At 38.8% G+C, this 26,810-nt stretch overlaps 1 protein-coding gene across 3 annotated transcripts in view; it reads left to right on the top strand.

Moving 5' to 3' along the window:
• shank1 (SH3 and multiple ankyrin repeat domains 1) overlaps positions 1 to 26,810 on the top strand; it is a 75,737-nt gene that overhangs the window by 39,020 nt on the left and 9,907 nt on the right. For all 3 annotated transcript variants that reach the window (XM_041974468.1, XM_041974478.1, XM_041974486.1), the window contains exons 6-20: positions 715 to 869; positions 1,505 to 1,672; positions 2,630 to 2,746; positions 3,098 to 3,175; positions 4,196 to 4,262; positions 4,464 to 4,633; positions 5,241 to 5,362; positions 6,221 to 6,369; positions 7,640 to 7,753; positions 8,922 to 8,997; positions 23,115 to 23,197; positions 23,295 to 23,419; positions 23,816 to 23,951; positions 24,042 to 24,122; positions 26,592 to 26,600. In XM_041974468.1, the coding sequence (XP_041830402.1) occupies positions 715 to 869; positions 1,505 to 1,672; positions 2,630 to 2,746; positions 3,098 to 3,175; positions 4,196 to 4,262; positions 4,464 to 4,633; positions 5,241 to 5,362; positions 6,221 to 6,369; positions 7,640 to 7,753; positions 8,922 to 8,997; positions 23,115 to 23,197; positions 23,295 to 23,419; positions 23,816 to 23,951; positions 24,042 to 24,122; positions 26,592 to 26,600 (1,650 nt within the window). The remainder of the gene's footprint in view (positions 1 to 714; positions 870 to 1,504; positions 1,673 to 2,629; positions 2,747 to 3,097; positions 3,176 to 4,195; positions 4,263 to 4,463; positions 4,634 to 5,240; positions 5,363 to 6,220; positions 6,370 to 7,639; positions 7,754 to 8,921; positions 8,998 to 23,114; positions 23,198 to 23,294; positions 23,420 to 23,815; positions 23,952 to 24,041; positions 24,123 to 26,591; positions 26,601 to 26,810) is intronic.

Genomic DNA, 26,810 nt, shown 5'->3' on the forward strand with positions numbered 1-26,810 from the left:
TCACATGCCCTGCTTCACTCTGAAGCCACACTGCAAATCTGTTGTGTGCCTTTCCAGTAGCAATGATGCTATTGAAGAAATGACCAGGCAGCAGTCTGTGAGGCTTTAAATGCATACCTACACTTCACAGTTTGGCTACTGATACTTCAGAGAAATAATCAGATTAATTGATTCAGACTCAAACAAACCTTGGCAGAGAAAAGATCAATAATTCAGACAGAGGGGCATCATTTTCATCTTACTGTCAGTTCCCACACTCTGTCTCAAATTGCCTGTTGAAAATACAGATGTCAAACCAGTGGTCCATGGGCCAAACCCATACCGTTGCTGCTTTCACAGGGTAGCACGTTTCTTTGATATAATGTCTAAAATGGACAAAACAGAAATTTAATTTCTTTTTAAATTTAGTTCATGTGACTTTTCAATGTTTATTTGTTAAATTTTTCAATTATTATTATTATTATTATTAATATTAATAATAATAATAATAATAATAAAATCCAAACCAAAACAAAACAAAACCAAAAAAACATGAAGTAGGTGATAATAGATCTTTTCTTTTAGTGGGATTTAATGGTAAATCAGAAATATGCTCTTTTCCAACAGCTAATACAAACAAAGAGTGTCGGCTCATAATGTAATTTGATTTTAAAAACTCCCCAATACAAAGTCCCTCTAATCATCAAAATGTGTGTGTGCGTGTGCTGTCTTCAGAGACTCCTCTGTCCCTGGCAGTGCAGTGTGAGCCAGGTGGAGGTGAGGCCATCCGGGTCCTGGTGGATGGAGGGGCACATATCGACTTCCGTGCCAAAGATGGACTCACACCGCTACACAAGGCTGTTCGAGGCCACCACCATACAGCCCTGCTGGTGAACACTCAGACATGTTTTTGTCCTTTTTATAGAAATGCTGTTATCTAACTGAAAAATAATGAGTTTTCATTTCTCATGCTGCAAAAATGGAGAAAACTCCCACCTACACCATTGTGTATATGTACAACATGGCTGTTTGCCCTGTGATTGACACAGTGTTATCCTGATTTGTGTTACCACAAAAGTAAACTGACTAAAGACAGAATAAATAGACTCTCCATCTTAGCAATCCACACACACACACACCCACCCACACAGAAAATCACAAAAAACAAATTGCCTGCCTTTAAAGGCCTGTGGCACATTTGCATTTTAGGCATTTGTCCAGATTTTCTGCTTCCATGTCGTTGAGAATACAGGTGACTCGTAGAGGGAAACTAATTCAGCAGAAGGTAATTGTGTATGCTACATACTGTCAGAGTCCAGGTATTTTCCACAGAGGAAAAAAACTCAGCTGAACTGGAAGACAGATTACATCAGTTTCTGGATGAATACATACATTTTTCTAGCCCGATGGGTTGACCTCTGATGTTTTCTCATTCTTTCAGCTCATTTAAATCGCCATTATGTCAAATTTGCTAAATATTCCTGTTTGGTTTGAGGTCATATTTAATGCTTGTCTCATCCCGCAGGTGCTGTTGTCTTTGGGCGCATCTCCAGACTACAAAGATCGACGGGGGCTGACACCACTCTACCACACTGTGCTGACAGGGGGTGACACCTCCTGCTGTGAAACTCTGCTTTACCACCGCGCCAAAGTGGGCATCAGGGACGAGAACGGCTGGGATGAGACACATCAGGTAAGTTTGTGTTTGATTGAGACCTTAAATGATGTTGCGAAGGTCTTTCAGGGGACTGTTAGAGATTTTGTGCCCAAACTAAGACAATATTAAAGAAAACCTTAAAAAAGTTTGCATGAATCACTTCTTTTGGGTATACTCTGGTTTCAGTGTGTGTCTACGTCAAAACCTATTCATGCCACGAAACACTACACCCCTCATCCTCCATCTTACTCACCCCGCTTCTGTGGCCTCATATAACAGCTGTGAAGTGGACAGGCAAGGCCAAGAGGAAAAATCAAGGTATCAGCCAATACATCTCAGTGTGATCACAAATGCTTCATCAGCATCTGCTTCTCCAACTCTATTTGCCAGTCACAGTTCATCTCACAGTCTGTATGTGTGTGTCTGCCTGTGTTGAGCTGTAACTGACTTATATGTTCAATAATGAACAATCATTGCTTTGATAAGGGGACTTTGAGTTCAGTATCAGGCTTACAATGATTTATTATTACTTTTGAAGTGTCATATTTAAGAAGCAACTTAACAGTGACTTCACAATAAAGATTAAACTCATGGGACTGACAAAGAAAGCAAAACGTACCTTGTGTTTAGTTTTTATATCTAATCTAATGTGGCTGTATGTGTGTCCATATAATGAAGGTTCCTACTGTTCTAACTCTCATTATTATTGAATCTCACTTGTGTTATCTCCCTTTTTTCTCGCCCTTTGAGTTTGGAGGTGGTGTTAATTAAATCTGGTGTCGTTTTATAACTCTCACCTTGTGCCTCTCTCTGTGTCACTGTCTCTTCTTTATCCTTGTTTGCTTATCTTTTCTCTTTATTAAACATCCACATAAATCTTTCCTCTTTCACATTTTGGTACATTTTGTCTTTTCACTCATATTTATTTTCTTTTGGTGCATCCTCCTGCTCTTTCTGTCTCTCTTTCCATCTCTCCTCCATGATGATGTACAGGCCTGTCAAAATGGGAACTCACAACATCTGGAGCACCTCCTTTTCTACGGGGCTGATTCTTCTTCACAGAATGCCTCTGGAAACACTGCCTTGCATATCTGTGCTTTATACAACAAGGTATTTCACAGAGTAGATGCCAAATAATGGCTCCTGAGTGGTCTTCATACTGTAAAACATATAGTTTCATGAGATATGGGTAGTAAAAAAGCTTATTTGGCTTAAAATGGTAGTTTAAGCCAAATAAAATATGCTTCAATAAATTCAATGTCCATGCATAAATGTTTTATAAGCAAAAGAAAAAAATAAAAAAACATCAATGATCCATTTTAACAAATTAGACATTTTTTCTATGTTAACATTGTTTTAACAAGAACAAATAGAATGAATTTGCATGCAATTTAGTAATATAATACAGTAAATACATTTTTTTAACATCAAATGTGTACTAATCCAGATTGTTTGCTGCAGGAAAGCTGTGCACGAATTCTGCTTTACCGTGGAGCAAATAAAGACACAAAGAATAACAGTGGACAGACCCCCTTTCAGGTAAGACTTAAGTGGGTGGCTGGGTAATTAAACATGCTGTTTCGCTCTTCTATTAAGTTAACATAGCAGAAAGTACTGCAATGCACACAGAGGTCCCAGGTGGCATGCAACCTCTAAATTTAGATGCATTAAGTCTGTCTATAACCAGATGAGACAATCTGGTGTTTTCATTATTATTTTTTTATTAACATACGTGCACACAAACAACGGGAAAGACAACATGGACCGGATGGTGTATTGACCTGTGTGACTTGCTAAGAAGAAATAAACATATCTGCACAATGGTGTGGTACAAATATGTATTCACATGAGAGTACTCTGATAGTTAGAAATGTCTCATTTACACAATGCTGAAAATAAAAAAGACAAAAATGCATAAAAGATGTGTATTTGTTTTATAATAATTAGCATCCTTGTAATCCTGCCAGCATTAGCCAAATGGCTAATTGTCTGTACCTTGGCCAGCTGCCCCAATCCAATAGCCAATTAAATGAACAAAAAGAAAAACAAACAATTAAACATAGAGAAATTCAGCACAGGAGAAACTGAAAACACGTGACAGAAGCTTTGAAGGCAGTTACAGCATCACATAAAAGTATTATGATGACAGAGGAAATGCCAGATGGGACACAATCTGAGAAATAAAGACAAAAGAAAATTAGAGCTGACAGGGAAAGTGTGTCGCAACACAGTGTGATGTCTAGTCTGGTTACTTCTTCACCAGCATTTTTAGAATACAGTATACATAAAAGGTTGGTAGAAGTCATTGGATCATAATTTTCAAACTAGTAAAGATTACTCAAATGGTGATTTCCTGAGTCCTCAGGAAAATAATTTTTTTTTACTTAATAATGTGTTGACCAGACACATGCAAGTCGATTTGCAATTTCATTTAACAAAACATGAATAACTTAAATTATTTTTATGCCAAATAGCTGTAAAATCTCCAATGTGGCTCTATAAATTAAACTTAACTTCAACATGAAAAATAACTCTGTGCTCATGTTGTGTGTTTGTCAGGTTGCTGTGATGTCTGGCCATTTTGAACTGGGAGAAATTATTAAAAACCACCGGGATACAGATGTGGGTAAGTGCTGTAACTTTTGAACTCAGAAAAATGTAATGTTCTGTAAAGTGTGTTCATAATAAAGATGATATTTGTAGTTATAGTATTTAAAACAGAGGCGTGGGTTGCTAGGTTTTGAGTATAAAGAAACTGTGAAAAAAAAACAGAAAATAAATTCTTAGAAAGGAGATCTCTTTCTTTCTGTTTCTACTCACTTCCCAGTTCCCTTTGTGGAATCTCCAAAGTACGCCCCTCAGAGGCGGGAGAGCACCCGGACACTGACAGTCCCCCACCCCCATCCTTTCCTTCGGGCCAACAGTGACAGCAGTATGAACTTGCCAGACTGGATGGCAGTGCCCAATGCACCAACCACCAACATTGTCTCTGTGCAGGTATCTGTGTGTGATTTATTTGGAAATGAAGCCAGCAAGCCTCTGCAGAGGTTTACTGAGAGTGCTCTGGTTTTCAACCATAGTCCAAAGCTCTGCACTTTAGGGTAATTGGTAATTCTGAAGTGAACACAGGTATGAATATGAGTGTGTTGGTTGTGTGTCTCTCTGTATAATCCTTGTGATGGACTGGAAACCTGTTCAGTGTGGCACCTTTCACCCAATGTCAGCTGGAATACCATTACCTTAAACAGGACAAAGTGGCTGTAGAAAGTAGATATGTGGATGGATGGATAGATAGATGACCTTTATCAGCCTCTGGTGGAAAGAAATTCAAAATGCAGCATCTTATGTACACCTCGCTTTGGATATTTTGCAAACTTTATTCATTACTGTATAATTAGGGTATTTGTACTTTTTTCTTTTTTTAAATAAATATTCACCCATTTGTGATTTTGAAAAATCTGAGCTGTGCAAGAGCAGTGAAGTTAGTATAGCCAGTAATAAGAATGAATATATTCAAAATACTGATACTATTATACACATGGATATAAGTATACTGTACATTAAGCAAATTTTCTCACCTTTCTTTTTCTATTGGCTGTCATAGGGCTATAAACACACAGGAGCCCTGAGAAGCTCCAGCAGTCCCAGAGGAGCAAGGACACGCTCCCCATCCCGAGGGAGAATTGGAGATAAGGAGGACCGGAGCAGGCAGAGTCGGAGACAGGGGTAAGAAGAGGGCATGAAACTCTCTTCCTCTTTAAAGAATTTAGTGGGTTCATATCAACTCAAATCAAGTTCTCATGAGACTTTCTGCCGGTGTATGCTAATAATTAAACAGTCCTTTAAATGTTTTAAGGTGGATTATTGAAGCCAAAGTCCTAAAGCTTTTATCAATTAGCAGAAACCTGAAGTCACATTGTGAAAACTTCCCAAACAGAAGTCTACACAAACCAAATATTAAATGCATTCAGTTCATACAATTTGCAAAATTCACAAACTTTTTTTTTTCATTTAGTTTCATTTTTAGAAACAAATTCTGCTAACAGCCATTCTAACATAGACGAATGGCTGTAAAAGTTAAAAATTCTGCAATAACACTTTTAAACTCCAATGTGTTCAACAAATATTTACATTGTAATGATATTATGATGATTTCTATCACTGATGATTGCATATGGAGAGGACGAGGTTTTAGCTTTGAGATCAGGCAATGTAAAATATGTAGGTTCAGAACAATTTTGTTTAGGTTTAACAAAGCTAGAACTGATGTTTATAATGTACACTGCATGAATACCAAAGGATGTTAGCATGCTGCAGAAGTGGTTTTGTAAATTGTTTTCTTGTGCAAGAAATTTTGTAATGACTTGATTCAGTTAGACTGATAAAAGTGATAGGATTTGAATATTTAAAAACACTATTAAGCTATCAAATTAAACAATAAATCAAACTTAAAGAATCCTGAACTGTTCAGCAAGATTGATAATCAAAGACTCTGCATTTAATAGCTCAGTTACATATAGGGAGTTAAGAAGCATGAACTGTAGTTTCAAATCATCCAATCCCACTGTTCCTTCTCCCTCCAAGGCCTGCCCCCGCCACCACCACCGTACAAACTGCAGGCCAGAGGAGACGCCTGTACAGCGCCGTCCCGGGACGGGTCTTTGTAGCCACTCGATCACACTCTGCACAGGGAGAGCGAGAAATAAGCTTCAATAAGGGAGACAGGGTCAAAGGTGATTATAAGTGTTTTCATGTAAGAATACACTGCTTGTGTTTGTGCATGCTGGATCATACACTGCATTTTGTCTGTATCTGTCGGGTTCAGAGGCTGTGATTTTGTCTCCTTACCTGGTACCAACATGGTTATTAGTAGGGCTCTGCTCTCTCATACCACAAGCAGAGATGTGCAGAAAGGTACTAAAATGTAACTGAATTCACACTGATACTGTATAAGAGTACCTATAACATGAGGTTGCATGTGCTGCACCCAGTGTCTGGCAGAAGGGTTTGGCATAGCCCCAAACAGTTCCTTATACCAGCTGCTGACTGCTGAGATTTAACAATTTCAGAGGTTAGATTTAATTAGCAGCTTTTAAGCTAACACCATTTAGCTAACTGATAAAGTATTTTGGACAAAAAGCCAGATGCTGCATACTAATGACATTTAGTTATCTATCTAGCATTAGCTAATACCCTGGCAAATATCCCATGACCACATATTGGCGTTTAGCTTCTGCCAATCAAGGTTTCATTTGACAAACAAATGCTTGCTAATAAATGAAGAACACTGAGCATTCAGCTGAAGTTCTATTTCTCGCATTAACATTGAATTAAGAGCAAAATTCCCCTTTCTTTTAGCTCTGGAACACCTTCCGAATTATTTTTAGAAATGAAAGTAGAATCAGTACTGTTTGTGCAAGCCAACACCCTTTCCCTGTTCCACCCACCCCTCCACCACAGATGGATGGACTGCTACAGGCTAACATTTTAGCTATTCATCATCTAATGAGGACATAGTGACTTTAACAGAATTAATAGTTTTCAGCTGATAAATGAAAAAAGGTATCAAGATTCCTCCTTGAGGTTTAATGGATAACTGCAAAAAGTCATGGGAAGTCTGGATTGAAGTGGCTAAGTATCTGTCAGACTCAGACATCAATCAGATCCAAGAGACTTCATATGAATTTGTAAAATAGTCATGTCTTAACATGAGTGTAAGGTCTCCATATATGTTTGTATTTGATGTCTACAGGTATGAATTTGTGTGTGTTTGTGAGTGAGTCTAAGGTGTCACCAGGTATGTATGTCTTGGTGAGTATGTAGGAGGTTTGCATGTCTGTGTATGTGTGTGTGTGTGTGTGTGTGCAAATTATTTATTTTCTGTCTATAAATGTTGTCTTTTTGTGTTTGTTTATTTCTCATTGGTGTCTATTTGTGAATGTGTTTGTACATGTGGTGTAGCCTTTTCTTGATGCACTGCTGTTTCCTGTTTCCACCTTCTAGTGTTGAGTATTGGCGAGGGCGGGTACTGGGAGGGGACGGTCAGAGGTCGCACAGGTTGGTTCCCCTCTGACTGTGTGGAGGAAGTGGTGCTTCGAAGCCAAGACAACCGATCAGGTGATCACCACCAGCCTCACACGTACACATATGCACACACTATAGATTTATCCTATAAAATAATCCTGATTGTAGAGTTTTGCATTAATGCCCATTGAACTCATTCTAACTCTAACAGTGAGTTGGGATGCTGATATTGTTGTTATGTGACCATGAATATTGAAAAAACAAGTCTGGTATGATTGAATAAAACAAAACAAAAACAATTTAATTATGATTTTCAAGTCAGTACATAACCAGTTCTGAATTAGCATGCATATTTTTTATGTCATAGTTTTAATGCCGATATACAGATTTCCGCACTTCATAACAAAAGTTAATATTTGTATTTTGCATCCTCTGTCCAGCCACTAAAAGTCAGTCAGATGTTGACTTTTGTTTCTTTCTCTCGTTCATTTCCTTTCTTTCTTTCTTTTTTTTTTTTTTTTTTGTTTTTTTTTTTGTCTCCTTGTGTTTCTTTGGTGAATTAACCACAGTGTACATTTAAACCGGCCATGTGTTGATATCCAGTTGCTGGCATGTGACGCAGTGCCCTTATGTGGTACTGTGTAACATTCTGACCTTAAAAATGTATTTCTGACTTGTTTTGATGGCACAGTGACATTTATTATGTACATTCCTGGGACATTTGTTAGTGAGCAGTGTCCTGATAAGAAACCGTTATTCATACCCCTGTCTTCTGGGATGCTGTGGAAAAGAGAGAAAGGGACAGAACATGAAATAAGAGAAGAGTCAACATCATTCTGACTTTTACTGGCTGAAGAGAGCTCAAAGTACAGGTAAGATGCAAGATGGATGCTGAATTAAGCCCTTTAGAGGGCATCTCTTTCAGAAAATTTGCCAAAGTTCAGTAATGCTTATTTAAAGCAAAATGCAAAGGTGACGTGATGCACTGGGCTGGAAAAGAAGTTATGTTCAGTCTCTTAGCCATGGAAGGATGTAGGGCCAACAACAGCTCCAGGAATGTGCAAAATGAATGTCAGTGGGCCAACAAAATGAATCAGAAGTTTTAAGGTTGGACACTTATGGAGTGTTGCTTTATGTTACTGATGACCAGGGAAAAAGTCACTTTTAGAGCAAAGATGCTGTGATAATAACTGCAATGATTCCTTTAATGATATTGAACAATAACTGACCAAGTTAACGTTCCTGTCTATTTGTGTTTCAGAGAGTCGTGGAGAACGAGCCAAAAGGTTGTTCCGCCATTACACTGTGGGATCCTACGACAGCTTTGATGCTCCCACGTAAGAGCAACTTCACTTACCTGTGACACAGATAAAGGCAACTAAGCAACTGCCGGTTTCATGTAAAGATATCTGCATACCGTGGTACCCAATGGCCCAATTGATGATGACTTCTCACAGGACAAGTAGCTGAGGTCACTACAGAGTGGCCCTTTACATACCAAAGGTGCATTAAAGCTGAACACAAAACACTTCTGAGGACTTGCTCTGACAAAAGTGTTATTAATAACTATTTGGGCCAGGCTTATCTATCCCTTCCTGGATACAGTACCATGTTTTACCATGACCACTGGGGGTTTACATTATTTGTGTCTGAGCAGGTCTTGTCATGAGACCAGGAGTTAAGCACTTTATTGAAGTGGATGATGTGATTGGTCCCTTTGAACAGCAGGAATAGAATTCAAACTGACAGCTTTTTCATTATGACCCCGCTGCTTCACTGTTGGTACAGCAGCACATGCTGGCAGAGCATTTGTTTATATGATAACATACTGTATACGTCTACACAGATAAGATGATTCATAAGTTCCAGTGATACTTTGATTTGTGTGATGTGATGTGCTGTGAGTGATTCATGCAGCAGAATAATGATGTGTGAGGGTTCACCATGCTTTTATCGTGGAGTCATCCTCAAGGCAAAGGTTTAACAGCTTTGTTTTGACTAGTTGTTACTCTGAAGTTAAACTAAGCAGACAGGAGCCTTTTTGTCATATTGGATTTTGCATTGAGGTTCTTTGTTGTCTGTGTGCTTTTGGGCTGCAAGGTATATAGCTGCTTTGTTAAGTAATTTTTTAGGGTGGGTGAAACTTGTTGGTTTTTTCAAACCATTTGATGATTAAATCTGAAACATCTCTGAGTGAACTGTGTTATAAAATCACCAGATGATCATAACTGACCTCAATGACCAGGCAATCTTAGATAATGCATATGTGTTACTGTGCCGTGGGATCGGCCATGAATAATCCCTGAACATATGCAAAAATTATTGCTTCTTTTTGCTTTTACAGTTAGTCATCCACCCACTGCAACTTAATCAACATCCAGTCTTATACAGCTATTTATTCTTAAAGGGCAACAGGTTTTTAACAAGCTTTCTGTCAGTGTAAAATGGGAATTATATAAAGTTTACTTGACTTCCAACCATAGAAAAACGCTGTTAAAACCCTGATTGATGTAGGATTTCCCCCTTTAAGTTGTAGTCACTAAGCCAATGTCAGCACATGTAAAAGTATTTTTAAAACCACATTTTAGATGTTTTTTGACCTCTCATCCATATGCCTTTAGGAAAACCCCTTTCAAGGTGTCTGTGGACTATTTACATTTAGGCCTAAGGCCAATAATGTGCTTGTTTTTTAACCTCATGTTCAAGTAGGCAACCGGCTCAGCGTAATTATTTACATCCTTGCTTGTCTGCTATGCTTATTACTGGATGATCCCATTAGGAGGCACATTAGAAAATACAGACTGGATAGAGTTGCCAAATTTTAGAGTGTAAACAAAACGATAAACATAATTTTTGTTAAGCCAGCTCAGGTATCTAAAGACTGGTGGACAAAAACACCCCATCATCATCTTTCCAGTTCATTCCTCCAGCCTCTTCCGATGTACAAGGATGTAACCGTTTCAGATTTGTTTGTTTTGTTTTGTATTTTAATGCATGTCTCCATGTCAACCTCTAAAATATTATTGATCTCTCTTGCTATTGTGACAAGAATATTTGTCACTGTGCTTCTGCAGTTTTTGGACTTTTGGTAAAAAGCCTTAAATTCCTCCATTCTGACTTTTTACAATTTAGTTAGTAAAGACTGAAAATTGAATCTTTCTTTGTCACACATATTTAATTTTATATATATGAAGAAATATTTTAACTGTTGCTGTTTAAAGAGAAAACTGCTGCTAAATCTGTTTATGTGTTTAGTGCAGGGGTCTGCAGCCTTTCCAATCCAAAGAGCCATTTTTTATCTCAGCCAGCTAAATAAAACTCGTTTAGAGACGTAAATGCTACGAAACCTTTTGAAAAAAGACAACCTACAATTATTGATAAATATCTACTATAGGAAATTTGTTGACATTCTGAAGAACCACATTCTGTTATTTATTTATTTATTTTAGTTTTTAACATAAAGAAAAACATAAAACCTTTGCAAGAGGATAGACAGACTTTCTTCTATGGGATGTAGTTTTTTGTGAAAAATTATGTTAAATAAATAAATAAAAGTCCATAGTTTCCAACCTAATGACAAGAAAAATAGAAAAAACAAAATATTACTAGTACTTTTAGTGTCATTATGTTATAAAATTCAATGCAATTATTTAGTGATAAAAACAGAAAATTTGTTAAAAACATGCATTTGTTATTATATCTATATTTAAAAACATTATCCAGTTCTTTAGCATTTTTAGCCATGTATTAAGAGCCATTGTGGAAGTTCCATGGAGCCTTTTGCAGCTCCAGAGCTACGGGTTGCAGACGGATTTAGTGTTTGTAAACCAAATTTTACTGCATTTTCTTCATACAGCAATAGGCTTTCTTTTAAAGAAAAAGTAAATTTTGTGCGTAACAATATGATTAATCGTGATTAATCGCAATTAAAAATTTTAATAGTTGCCCAGATTTTGTATGTACATGTTCCGAATCCAGCTTTCAGGGTGAAAAAAAAGCATTGTCAACATGTTTGATAGAAAGAAATGAAGTTTACATGTGCAACAAAAAAGTTAGTCTCTAAATTCTTTGATAATGTCTAAGATACTTGTACCCATATGAAAGCAGTCATGTATTCAGCATTTTTTTTATTTTATTTTTTAGGTCCAATATTGCCTTTTGTTGATGTTTTCTAATTAATTCAGCCAAATATAGTTTTATTTTCTTGTAATGTGTTGTTTTGTCATGATGGTGATTCATTTAGAAGCAAACTCATTTCAGTTTCCGGCCCATGCCTCGGACAAAGCAGAGTAGAATATTTTCACAGAAATAAAGTTATTATCATTCACTTGTATTGTGCTTTCTGTCCATTTATTTTCTGTTTTATCATTCTTATCATCCTTCAGCTTAAGTATTTTTTCCTATATTTACATGTTTTATTTATATTACTAATCACTCCCTCTGACACTGCTTCTCTCACACACTCATACCCACACCATCATATATTATTAAAATGCTTTTCATCAACAGTGACATTTCATGCAAGCAACACACTCAACCAGCTCACACACATGTTTTTACACACACATATCATTGATAATTAAAGCTGTGTTGCAGCATAAATTGAGCTTGAGACTGTTTGTTTGGCCAGGCAGGCAGGCATGGCTGACTCAGAGCCGCCCTCACATGGGCCCACTTTCACAGCCTTTATCACTACATGTAATATCTCACCTATTCCTCCTTTCATCCCTCTATAATTGGCCAGATTTCTCAACCATTTCTGCATCCCTCCCTCGCTTTCTATTCATCACGGTATTGTGAACCCCCCTGTACTTTTTAATTTTCTTTCTATCACCCTCACTTCCCTGTGGTGTCTCCATCTGGAGGTCAGACAGTGAAGGGCACTCAAAAGGAAGAGGAGTATGGGAAAGAGGGATGAAGAGCATGAATGAAAAAAGAAAGGCATCCAGTGTTTAGAAATGGAGGTGGATGAATTCTGTTGAGCATGCAACAGGAGGTGTTGGCAGCTTAGAAAGATGAACAGAGAAAATAACTCCACTGAGTCTAACAGCATGATTTACAGTTAAAATAAATATCAACTAGTTTTTATCAACAATAAATCTGTTTTGCTGATGCTGTAATAATTAAATAATTAGAGCACAATAAGTCAAGTATTAGTAAGAGAAGCCTCTGAAACAGTAATGAGGTTCCAGCAAAATAAAGTTATGTTTAGAAAAACAATATCTGCACCTACACAAGAGTGTTTCATAACATAACTTAACATAACAGACTTTAATACTTTGAACTGATATCAAATAATGATTTAATTTATTTTTTATCCCTAATAATGAAAAAAAGACATTAAATTGCTTAAACTCAAAGAAGAATTAGCAAACCTTTAATATGCAGAAAGTTGTAATACAGTTTACATGGATTTTAATGAGTTTTATAAAAATATATTCTAGCATACAATCACCATGCTGGGCTGTAAACCTGATTAGTTCTGCTGTTGCTGGGCATTTCAACACACTAGTTCATGGAGACTGACCTAGTTTTGGAGTCAGCCTCAGGTGGTTAGTAGAAGAACTGAAGTTTTCTGTAATAAAATTAGCTGCTTCTGTTCTGATTTTCTTTAAAGCAGCATTATTTAACTTTGGCAGGTTTTCTCACTAATTCAACATTCTTCTTGCATCCTGTCTTTCTTCTAGGCTCTCTCCAGCCAGTAAAAGTCAGTTTGATGTTGACTCTTGTCTTATCTCTTGCTTTGTCACTTTCTTTATTTCTTTTCCTCGCTTCCACAGAAAATAAACCGTTGTCCTCTGAGTCAGACATGTTGCACATTAAAAACAGCCAGTGTGATGATATCCTATAGCTTGAATGTGATGTGGTGCCATAAAGCAAAAAGCAGCTGCCATGATGCTCTGGGCAGGAAAGCAAATAAGAAACACTGAGTTTAAAAGTCAGAAACTTGTGGTGTTACTAAATGTAATGAACAGAAGCAGCACTGTGTGGTTCTCTGCTACCACCAGGTATATTTGAATATTTCTGGAGTCAAAGTAGAGGGAACATTTGTGAGATCTGTTAATGAAAATTAAATATATATATAAATTTTAGAGGAAAACTGCAATGTTGTAGTTTTTTTTCCTCACCTTTTTTTTCATTAAATAAAACAATGATAATTAGAAGAAGATATTGCTTTGTTCCAAGGGGTTATGGCTGCTAGCAGGAATGATCTCCTGTGCTTTTTTGTTTTGCATTGGACTTGACGAAGCCTGACACTAAACACTGTAGAGGATGTGATGGATTTAGTTGTGACTAAAATCCTTGTGAAGCGTTCTTTCCTGGACAATCAGCTTGAGCGGCTCCAGAGTTACATATCTCCAGCACATCTGTGAATATTAAAATATGTGTTACTGGTAAAGCATGAATAAAGATAGCACACAGCACAAAGGAAAAAAAATTCAGGCTAAGTTCAAAACAACAAACTTTCAGGATGAATAAATATCCCTTTGGAATAACGCAGCTGTAGCTCCAAACCTTTATGACATAATAATACAATATGTGACCTTAATCTTTGCAAAGGCCGACTCTGATAAAGTGAAGCAGAAAAAAAAAGTGGTTTTAGTTCAGGAGAGGTCTCCAAAGTGGACATTTTAGCACAGTTTGGCACCAACTGTTTGTTTAGTCCTCATGTGGGTTTTGTAGTTTTTTGTATTTGCTTGAGTTTTGTTTTTTTTTATTTGCAGTCTGTTATTATATCTGTATCCATGTGCATATGTATGTTGAAGAGTTTTATTAGATCTGTAATTGTGTTTAAAATGTTTTTTATGTGTTGGCAAAGTGATGCAAATATTATTTTTTGCTTGTGTTGTCTTCACTCATCAAGCTCTGTAATCTTCCCACATCCATTTCAAATAAATTCACTGAAGTAAGAAGTTACATTATCAATTCATAATGCAAATACTGTGAAAAACATCTTATAGCTCATCTCCGGATAACCGTATACAGCCAAATACAGAACAATACTGTTAATTATATGTAGCTGTTTTTGATAGATGTTAGTTTAAATAATAAAAGAGGTAAAACCATAAAATAACTTGTGACATATAGCCACAGATGCTCCAAACAACTCTCCGGTCTGTATCTGCTGCTATCCTGCCAGCCTACATGAAACTGTGAGTCAAACACAGATGAGTGAGCACAAAGTTAGGATTAAGGCTGCAAGATAGTATTATTCTCTCACATTTTCAACATTATAGTTATTTAATCTTTAATGTTTCCCCAACATGTTTCCCTAATTGTTTAAATTTCTAAGAAGACATGCCAGAGATGCATGTCGAGATCAATCTGCGGTGATGCATATAGAAGAGGAAACATTTGGTGAACATGCAGATAAACATAAACACATGATCATGTGGACCTTCTGTCAACATTTGCTCCACCCAGCCAAGCTCTCTCTCAGTCACAGCACAAGCGTATGCACACATACTCTACACACACACATACACAGACACACAATCAGGGTGGTGTAGCCTGACATGCAGGGAGGAAAACAAAAAAGCTAAGAAATGAGAAGAGAGAGGACAAGAGCTGTGATCGTTCTCGAAGGCAGGAGGGATTTAAGAGGATGACAGAAAGAGAGAGGGAGGGAGGGCAAGTCGACAGAGGACAATTTCAACATACGTGGAAAGAGGTTCTGACTGAGAGATGATGTGAGTGCCTTTTTGAGAGAATATCTCTCTCTCTCGCTCTCTTTCTGTGTCCACCTCCTCTTTCTCTTTCCGCCACTCATCTGCCAGCTGTTTCTCTGTTGTCTCTCCTCCTCCTGTCTGAATCCCCCCCCCCTCCATTGCTCTAGCCTCTCATTCATGCTTTGTTTACAGCAAATGAGAGGATGAAGCATGTGCCTGCATGTATGTCAGTGTGTGTGTCACATGTTAGAGGCTGGAAAGGAAAGAACAAACGATGGAGTGGATGAGGTTAGTTAGGTGTGATTTAAAGGCACATGGGGTCAGTTACAGCAGAGTCTCCACAGGGATCCTCACAGTCAGGTTTATTCATCACTGCAATATTACAACCTGCTCTCGTTTTCATGGTGCTGAGTACTGCTGCTTTGTTAAAGCTGGTAGTGACTCTTAAACAACCACAATGCTGGAACAGCGGATGCTGTAGTGATTGACATCATGAGCAAATACAGACTTGATAACAAGCAGCAAAGTCTGCATTATGAGTTAGGAGAGGTGCAATGCATTGGACTTTAGCTTTTTATTTTAGACTCAAGCCTTTTTCTGTTATTTTTTTCTCAAAGCAAAGTCACATTCAGGCAAAAACCTTAATTTGTATTTGGTTCAGGCAATGAGAAATGCCAACAAAAAGTCAACACAACTGCCTAATAGACCTTTTCAACACTTTAAACTTGCATATTGAACGTGGTCCTCCTTTTTTTTATCTTACCCTGCCTGGTTCCAGTTGCCAGGGTAGATGGGGGGTTAGAGAGAGGCATGCATGCATACAGACATCATGGATGGCTGATGGACTGATTGGATGGATGGAACTGGGTCTCTTTAAGACCCAGTGTGCTCTGGCTGGTAAGCTGAATGGGTGAGAGGAAGCTGCTAATTCCTTTTTTGAAGCATGCCAAACTAGCCACTAGGCAAGCATCATGCAAATGTGTTACATGACGTTGTCATTATGTGAAGGATAAAAAGGCTCAAGTGCCCGTGAGGTGTTTAAGCATTGCTTTTTGTTGGAGAGAAGAACTTTTTGAAGTGGACTTTGGGTTCAGCTACTTTATTGATCTGTTCTATGCACAGTCCCCTTTAATGCCAGGTTTTGCAACACAATAAGTAAATATTTAATATTTTTGTTTATTTTTGTTTGTTTTACTGAGATGCATTAACTGACAAAAGATGACTGACTGAGTAAACTGAAACCATAATTTCAATTACAACAAGTCCTCCAATCAAATCAACCCAATTGCTTGTTTGTTCATTCCCTTCAACAGAGGGAAGGAGAGAACTTCAGCCCGTTTGTACATTGCGGCAAATGTTGTTCTGGCATTTTGTCCCCACAAAGTCTTCTTAAGCAAGAAGGATGGAGGGGGATCCTTACAAACACGGGAGCTTTCTGGGTTATATTCATTCAATAACATCACACTTAACACAACACTATGCTCAAATCCCTTTTGTAACTTCCTGGTTGCGTTTAGGATATAATATCACTTGATTAGGGTTAGAAGTCAAAACTAATTGGTTGAAGTAGTTCACATGGAAGATATCATGGCCACTAGAGGTTGCTTATTTTTCAAAAACTGAAATTATTATTATAATAGTATAACTATATGTTTGCATAAAGAAATAAACCATGAAGTCATTTTTGGAAGGAGGAATATCACATCTAGCACAGATGTTTAGGCAGCATAGACAAACAATACAACACAAAGTATCAGTCTGGACAGGGAGTCTATATAGGTAGACGACCAGGTGCAGACTGATGATGATGATGGGATGCAGGTGAGATCCAAGATGGCTTGAACAGAGGGATTCTGGGTGATGTAGTGCAGGAACCGGTGGTTAGTACTCAGGAGAAGCGGAGCGCACCCGAGAGGCAGGTGTAGGCATGACAAGGAAAGCATCTCTGATTACTGAAAAAACACCATGAAACAAAACAAAAAAATAATATTCCACAAATTGTGGTGGACATTCTGGTAAACATGACTTACTGAAAAAAACAAAAAACAAAAAAAAATAAGAACTATTTATTATATCTGCCTGGACAGTGGGAGTCAGCCCTCCACAACAGGACTGAGAAAAAGCTATTAAAATTTACAAATTGTTTCTCTTTAAGCCTTAGCTGATGCTCAAAGCCTTACAGAGAAACTAATTGGTCAGTAAAGGTGTGGTTTTAAAACTTATTAGTGGCTATATTGTAGCACAAAAGGTTTTAGAGAAATTTGTTGTCCTTCAGGGCTTGAGTTTACATCTCTGCTGTGCTTAAACTGATAAAAACCCTCACTGCTGCAGGCTGCTTTGACACAGGTTTGAAAGATAACTACCTTGTCCTAATTAAGACAAAACCAGATTTTCATGGATTGTAACAGTCTATTGATCAGTAGTAAAAGCACTTAAATGATGCTTTTTCACATCCTTGAGAACCCCAAACACCATCGTCCAAATTACTGTCCAGCCGATCTGTCTTGGTTACATCCATCATCATTAATGGGAAATCATGACAGCATGGAAAAGGTGAAGTGAATACACACATATCAGTCATAACAGTATAACCACCAGCTAATATTAAGTGGATCCTCTATCATGCTGACCAGTCAGCACATGAATAGTGTCTCCTGCTGGAGTGTTTGCAATAGATCCTTTTGGCCCGGTGGCTTTGTGAGTTGGGCTTGCTTCCCTTTGATGCTATCAGATCCCATCACACATGTGTATGTGGAATTGGAGGCTGGAGGAACACCTCAGATTTTGCCCTTTGAGACCTTCTTAAGCGGTTTCCTGGGGAAGGCTGCTATTGTAGGGGAGTGACTGCTCTGCAAAAAGAGGTAGGTGGCAAGTGTCAAAGTATCATTCATGCCAGGAAGCCGGTTTTCCTTGTATTATACCAAGATGAGCAATGTTGCTCACTTTACCTGTCGGTGGTTTTAATGTTGTGGCTGATCAATGTACATATAAGCTATAGGAAGTAAAGAGACTCAAAATGTATGAGAGAGATGAGGAGGGTAAAGAAAGATGAAGGCAGTGTGTGTGCATTGATTGCATGATTGTTGCATGTCTGGACTGTATGTCTGTGTTTGTGCATAAAGGCCCCTGTGAACAAACTCAATCACCTCTCACTCTCGTCCTCCTTCTTAAAGCCACCTTTCTCCCGATGTTCTCCCTCTCTTTCTCCTCCTCTTTTCTCTCTCTCTCTTTCTCTCTGTGTCGCAGTCACAGCTAACCATCTCAATCTCTCTCTCTCTCTCCCATTCCTCCTCCTCTCTGTCTTAAGTATGAAGGGGTTGGGAGAGCTCGGCCCTCTCCCTTTCCCTTCTTCCATCTCTCTCTCCTCATCTTCCTCCTCTCCTCCTCCTCCTCCTCTCTCGCGGCTCACGCTCACTACTCTCTCGCTGGAAGACGAGAAGGAGAAGGAGCAGGAGAAGGAGGAGGAGGAGAGGGAGGGGAGGAAATGGCGATGGGGGCATGCGGCGAGGAGGATCTCTCCCTCTCCCTCTCCCTCTCTTCTTCCTGGCCGTCGCTGGGCCCTGTGAATAGGAGCGTCTGGTTCATTTACAGGTACCTGCCATGGCTTTTTATACCCCACACCACCCTCCTCTTCCTCTCTCTGTTACCCTCTCTTCCTCCAGTTGATGGGGAAGAAACTGGAGGCTAGATGGAGGGATGCATGCATGTGGACATCATGGATGGCAGGGCAGTATTGATTAGATAGATGGACAGATGTTGCAAAGCATGCTTGCAGACAGATGTGTTTGGTTCAGTGTGTGTGTGATGCATGCGTGTGAAAAGAATTGAGAGCTGCTGCTGCACAGCCCGGTGTATGAGCAGTGCAGTCATTCTGTGTTTCGCTGTATGAACATGTGTGAGTGTGTCGTTGTCTTTCCCCCCGCTTTGAGTCGCTCTCTGAACAAATGTCCTCTAGCAATGCTGCACTGGCAGAAATGATTCTTGCTGGTTTTACTGATGTGCAGCCTGATTGCGTGTTTGTTTGTCTGCATAAATATGCCCCAGTGTGTGTGTGTGTGTGTTTTCTGTGGATTGATTATGTGTTCGCTGTTGTCCATCAAAAACATGATAAGCACATTTCTCCACCTCCGTTGGCCGGATGATGTATTTGCCTCCAGTTTGATGTGTAGCATGTTTTAGTGTGTTTACCAGCATGTGTGAAAGTAATAGAGAGAGAGGGAGGCTGCCGAAAGGAAACGCATGGTGAGGGAGTTTTAACGATGCAGCGTGCATGACAAGTTCCAGCTTCTTGTTTGACACCTCTATAGAAGTCTGCTTTGCCAAACCAGTTTATGCCATGGCTTTTTACATATGCAGTATGAGGCACATCATCCAGTGCTGTCCAGTGTGGTTGCTTTTTGGTCATGCTGTATCTGAGGTTTGTGACAGGATCCTCTAAAGGATGTAGACCAGAGAGGTGGATCTGATGACCTGAACCTGTTTGCCATCTCTAAATTGGAGTTGCACAGGTGTTAAATTGAGATGAGAGAAAAGTCGCTTAAGAGTGTTAACATGTAAGCTCTAGTTAGTTGTACAATTAACACCAGGATCATGCTGCTAAGAGATTTACCTTATTTGAGCTTTGTCTCTTATATAGTTGCTCACCAATGACTCTTTGAAGACAAGCACAGTATAAACTGAACACAACATATTTCCAGACTATACATTTCTAAGAAGATTGCCTGTGGAACAGCTGACCACCTTGGCAGATCTGAAAACACAGAGGGCATTGAAAGGCTGTGACAAAAAGCCAGCTGTATGTCTTCTTGTTTGCATTTGCAGGACCTTTTAGGACAGGCTTTGTGATTCATTGACGATGTGTTTGGTTTAGGAATTTGGGCTTCAGAGGAGAGAACCAGTACACTGAAACACAGTTAAAGCTGACGACATCCTGCAAGGCTGCAGACCCTGAGTCAGAGTTACGCTGTTTGGATGCACTGCAACAACTAAACACAGACGCACACAGACACCCTGAGTGAATTTAGGACACATATGACAACTATGGCCTGACACAGCTTCCTAACTCCGAACTCCTCTTTTAAAGCTGTTCCCTTGATGATTTCTTTTTCACTTGGCTCAGTTGGTGTCACTTTGTTGTTACTGATAGTTGTCAATGCAAACAGCAACAAGTATATTTATGCAGTGGTCCTCAAACGCTGCAATTTCAGCTGTTTTCCACTTTGCATAATGCTACATGATCATGATGCATTAGAGGAGCTGAGGTGGTTTAAACCACCATTTATTTTACATAACAAAAAGTCAAGGTCATTACTTCAGAGCTTATTGGTTATGCTAATAATGGAAGTAATAGTTTGCCAAGAGTGTCTTTTAGATTATTTTTAAGTGTAGTTCATCAATCAACAGTTAATTAAATGTAAGAAACTTCCTCTCTGGAAATCAGCTGTTTTTCTAAAGGTAACAAAAAAGCAAGATTTTAAGATTTTGTTTTTTTTTAGTAGTGGTGAAGTTTCTCAAACCTTGTCAGCTGCACACAAGCTGAATTCCATGATTGTTCTGCTCAGTAAATGAAAGAAGTCCAGTGACTTGTTGCATGTTTTGCCTGCAGAGATGCAGCAGGCTAACACCTACAGGCAGAACATGATGAGTTTCTGCATTTACCAGTTTTTAGACTAGACATCCTGGCAATTTACATTTTAGGGAAAACAGTAAAGTAAATGTGTTACTAGGTACGTAGTGTACTGTGTGTTAATTTGTTCACTTTGCCTCTGTGTGTTTAAGATCTGAGTCTTGCAGCATAAATGGACAAAAGGACTATCAGAATAACAAAGCGACAGAGTCTTGGCAGAGACAGAATCACATACTTACTAGACTGAATGAAAAAGATCATAAGGGGGAAATGTGATAAAATAAAAAAAAAAAAAAAAAAAACTTACTGTATGATCAGAGAGAAAAATGGGCCAGGAAGAAGAGAGCAGTCTGGTGAAGTCATCAGGATCGGAAAATGTAAAAAGAATCCATTGAAGAGAAAAAGAGGGGATGAACAGATGGAGTGGGCTGGGACTATTTTGGTGCATGATGGGATTATCAGCATGTGGTTACAGTATGTTACAGCTGATACCATATATATACCTCTCTGACTCACCGACTGACTGAATGGCTATTTGTTAAGGCATTTTCATTCATAACAAGACAAGCGTACTTGATATGTTATAGAGATAGTGCCATTCCTCATCCCTGTGGTCCAAAGTGGTTTAAACCTACCAAGTAATGTGTATTGCATGTCTGAGCTCTGAGAACAGCCTTTCATTGTGGGCTGACGTCACACGAATGTTTGTCTTAAATGAATTCCTTCTCAAGCCTACTTGATAACGGTGACAAATGTATTTTGATATTGTGCATTGTAATGTGGGAGAGGTATCATTGATTATCTGCATTAAAAAGTAAGTGTTAAAAGCCTAACAGCAGCAACAAAAGTGTTTTTCTTCCTTTTTACCTTTATAAACAGTTTATATTAATTTATTTCCAAACCTAATCTGAGATCTCTTTGATTAATCTGGGGATTGTGCGATAATTATTGAGTGAAGGAGATAGGAAAAAAGTGTTGGACTGCTTTAATATTTGTGTATTGTTAGATAATATTTCTTCTTTGGTTTTTGAACAGTTACATAAATAAAAGAATTTGAGATGTTTCGAAGGGAAATATCTTCTTGAGAACCTGCTCACACTCTTTTGCAACAAAACCAAACCCAATGCAAATGAAGCTTTTGCAGCTGGTCACAAGGCAAAATAGCTTGGTCCACCGGTTTAATTGGAAATTTTAAAGACGTAGAAATATGTAGAGAAGTATATTCCTCTCTGATGGTGGAATGACTTGGATAAAGCGCCTCTTAATTACTTCAGCACTAGTGTAAATGCACATTTTACAACCAGGCACATATTTCCCACCTGTTTGTGTCCCGGCACTGAAAGAGAAAATGTGCTGTGAGCTCCACCTGTGAGCATGCAGCCTGTTCGCTGCTGTCAGTGACTAATAGTTTACCATTACATAGCTTAGCTCTGCTTGTGGACCTACCCAAGTTTCCTTGTGTCCAGTTCTAGCTGTTGCTGAGGCAACAAGCAGCACCATAGTACTGTATATAGCATCTCTCACCGAGGTTCTGGCAAAAACTGGCTCTGGGCTAACTGTCAAACACATACAGGAATGTGAGGCACAGTAAAACCCTGTTATTATTTCTTATTTAGTAAGCTACAACTAAATTAGGTGATCTAGTTGTCTGCAGCATTTTGAAGCTAATCTATGAAGCTTACAGTGAATGTTTGGAAAACAATATAAAAAAAGATTTGAAAAAGAGAAAGTCGTTATTATTTAAAAGGACACAAAATATTTTAAAAACAAGATTTAGAAATAAGTTGTTGGAGTGATTGGTTTCAGTGTACGGAGTCAGTTTATGGAACAATCTGGATAAAGAAACCAAAGAAACACAAACAATTATTGTGTTTAAAAATATTGTTAAAGACTCTATGGTAAGAAAATATGAGGTTAATTTGTTGTGTTCTGTTTTGTTCTATGGTATTTTGTAGATAATAAAAATTATAATGCAAAGTATGTGTTAGAAATCAGTGGCATGTTGGCCTGCAGCTGTTTTGGTTAAATTTGTATTGGCCACAGGTCAGGACTTAGGCCTGCGCCTGCTGCACTGAAGACTTTCAGCCTTTGTACTTTTTTTCATTTGTGTTCGTGTTTTTTATAACTCTCTGTCTCACCTTTGTCTCCTTTCTGCCAGTGACTATATAATCAAGGAGAAGACAGTGCTTCTGCAGAAAAAAGACAGTGAGGGATTTGGCTTTGTGCTAAGAGGGGCCAAAGGTAAGCAACGTCAACTAATCACAAACAGTAGAGATAGTTCTAGCGTATTCTGTTTCACATGCAGTGTTATAATCTCATACTTTCATGGTTTCTGCAGCTCAGACTCCCATCGAAGAGTTTACTCCTACTCCAGCCTTCCCAGCCCTGCAGTACTTGGAGTCAGTGGATGAGGGAGGCGTAGCCTGGAGAGCCGGTCTCAGGATGGGAGATTTTCTTATAGAGGTATTACCTTTTTTTTAGTGTGAATTTAAACATTTAGAGTGGCTCAGAGAAGAGTAGATAGTTTTTTTTGAGGTTGAGGTGGTAAGGGCATCTGGTTAGGATGTCCCCCGAATGCCTCCCAGGGGAGTTTCTTTTCTGAAAAGGTCCCACTGGGAGAAGGCTAAAAGGGACTGACCTGGGATGGCTGCTTGGGAATTCCTCAATGTCCCTGTGGAAGAGCTTGAAAAGGTGGCTGGGGAGAAAAAAGGTTTGGGGATTTCTGTAGCTACACATTGTTGCCCCTGCAAGTAAATCACAAATAAGCAGCAGAATTTCTTCTTCTTAAAATGCAGCTGGGAAAAGACTGCAAAAATCAAATTCTTAAACTCGGTAACTACCCCTCTGTCTCTGTCCCAGGTCAATGGTCAGAACGTAGTGAAGGTTGGTCACCGGCAGGTTGTCAACATGATCCGGCAGGGTGGCAACAGCCTCATGGTCAAGGTTGTAATGGTAACCCGCAACCCTGACATGGAAGATGGTGCAAGAAAGAAAAGTAAGAGTTTGATTGCTGGTGGTTGCTGAATCTTGCTTTTGAACACCTTGACCAACAACTAATGGCTTTTTTCTTTTCCCTTTACTTTAGTCCCACAGCAGAGTAAAAGGCTGAGTACTCCAGCTATCGCCCTTCGGTCCAAATCAATGACTTCAGAGCTGGAGGAGATGGGTAAGAAACAGGCTTGAATTAACATTTTGGAGGAAAAAAAATTAAGAATTACAGAGAACAGAGAAACATATCTTTTAGGGAGATGCAAACACAGAAGGAGGGTGCTTTGCTGGTTAGAAACTGACAGAGGTGATGAGGAATGATAGAGGCAGTGTGAAACCAGTGTTGGGGTTGTTAAAGATTTTCAGAGTGTGAAGCGAACTTCAGCTAGAGCTAAATTTAGACAGCAAGAAAGCAGAGAAGATATATTGTAGTTATTTAGTGACAGAAACAAGAAAAAAAAGAAAAGAAAAGAAAAGAAAAGATTGGCTGTCGCTATGGATGACAGTCTCAATGCATTTCACTGTTTTTTCAGAGGTTCCACACTGTCACTTCCAGCACCCCCACTACAGGTAACCCCACCCAGAAAAAGTGTTGCCTTCCTCCCGTGATTCCTCTTACTGCCCACTTCTCTTACCTTATACCCCCTGCACCATCTACACCTCCCTGGCCCAACCACAGCTTTAACCTTAGCACCTACAGACCAGTCTATCAACCTCTCTGCTCAACACACACAAATACACAAATACTGACACTTGGCACATGTATGTAGCTAAGAAAACACTTCAGGGGAGTGGGTGTGACCTTTAGAAGAGCTTCCACATTCCACAAACATCATAAAGTGTTGGGATAAGTGCTTAGATTAAAAAAGGTTTGATTTCTTTGGAACAAATCCCACCAAGGATAAAATTATTGAGATGACTAATTTAAAAAAAAAAAAAAAAAAAAACTTTATTCCAGGTCTGTTGCTACGGTAACAGCATTATGTGTGGCAATGCGCATGCCGTCTCTATTTGAGGCAAAATAGTGGGAGGAGAGTGTATGGCGAGGGTCAACGCCCCCATTTGCAGATCAGAAAGTTGGACAGTATTTTATTGGTGATTGGCTAATACCTTCTAAACATTTCTGGTGCTGTTGCTACTGCTGTCTGGTTCTGAACAAACCCAGTGAGCAGCTTGATGATATGAAAGATGATGACACATAGAGCTGCTGGTGTCTGTTCTGGTTACTCTCACTTGCAGAAATGATCAACATTTGCCCATCCCCGTAAGGATAAAAACATTTACAGTGAATTATGACCTGCTGCCACAAGTCAGGATATCATTAACATTTATCCTGAATGTTGATATCAGCCTTTTGCTTCATTTTCCCACCTCTCTCTTCCCCTTACCTGCCCTGTCTCTGTTGTGTGACCTCACCTGCTCACGTAAAGCATGAGCACCTAGTCTGACTCACAAGTTCTGGTTTTCTAAGCCCCCAAACCTGTCCTCTCACAACCACAGTCCTCACTATGTACTCACTATACTTATCGGCAGCACATATGGAGTGAGATTGTATAAATTATTATTATGATGCATACTGTTTCAGTTAAAACCAACGAAGGTGCTACACGGTGCATACATTAATCAATAACATAAATTTTGACATGCATCCTTTTTGCAACAACATTGACTTTTGGAGAAAAAGTGGTCATTAATTTGAGCAGGAAACAGCAGTAACCATGTTGATAGTTTGAAATTCGAAGGACTAATTACCTCATCATCGTTATGCCAAGAAGTCAAAATTAATTGAGTTGTGATATATAAGCCTGAAAGTGCCACAGTCCTGCTGCTAAATCTTGTAATAGCTTATTGCAGATTTATTTATATGACTGTATGGCAGTCAGTAAGAAAGAGGATATTTCTGCATTGAAATGTCAAACTACTACGAACTAGAAATTTAGGCTAAACACAACATTTAATATGGGGTCAAAAGTGCATTTTTCAATAAATATCTTTAACTATTTTAGCTTCATTTGCAGTGATGCAGCTTTTAACTGAGGTTTCCTTTTGTTTGCATCTCTCTGATCAAGGTGAGAGGAGTACAATGTGTGATAAAGTCATGTCAGCTGCTGCCATATGCTTATTCTAATGCATTTTAATTTACTTAGCTGTGACGCCTGTTAAACCATCTCACCTCTGTGATTGGTGCAGTGTCCCAGTTCACCTAGAAGTCATGCTGCAAGTAACAAGGAGATTAACATTGAAATAATTCTGCAGGGCATTTAAGTCTACAAACTTGTTATTTTCCTGGTTGTAATTTCTCACAAGTTGTTAAGCCATGAGTTTAAATAACACTACTGTTATTTATTTTAAGGTTTTTCATAGATCACAGAAATAAAAAAAGTTTAAGTACCAGAATACCTTAAAATGTACTCATTAAGCTCGATAAACCACACATAAAAACATAAGTGTGAATATTGCAGATAAGCCCTTCCCTACTCTGATTCCACACACAAACTCACACACACCAGTGGATGCAAAGGGTCACCTTTCTTTCCTCTTCACCCCTTTTTGGACTTGTCCATTTACTGGGTTAACCACTAACTTTGCCTTTCCTTTGTCTTCTTTGTCCTCATTACACTGCTGACGGGATATTAACCATTAACAGTGGAGAGAGGTGGGAGTCAGCTTCAGACTAATTCCACGTGTGTGTGTGTGTGTGTGTGTGTGTGTGTGTGTGTGTGTGTGTGTGTGTGTGTGTGTGTGTTAAGATGAGAGTAACAGTAATCTGTATATGTGTGTGCAGTGTATTTACTGTAACATGAGTGTGCATGCCTCAGCTGTGCGATGCGTGGGTGTGAAAGTACGCTCTTTTATATCGAAGATC

Source organism: Melanotaenia boesemani, chromosome 2, assembly GCF_017639745.1.
Source record: "Melanotaenia boesemani isolate fMelBoe1 chromosome 2, fMelBoe1.pri, whole genome shotgun sequence".
Lineage (NCBI taxonomy): Eukaryota > Metazoa > Chordata > Actinopteri > Atheriniformes > Melanotaeniidae > Melanotaenia > Melanotaenia boesemani.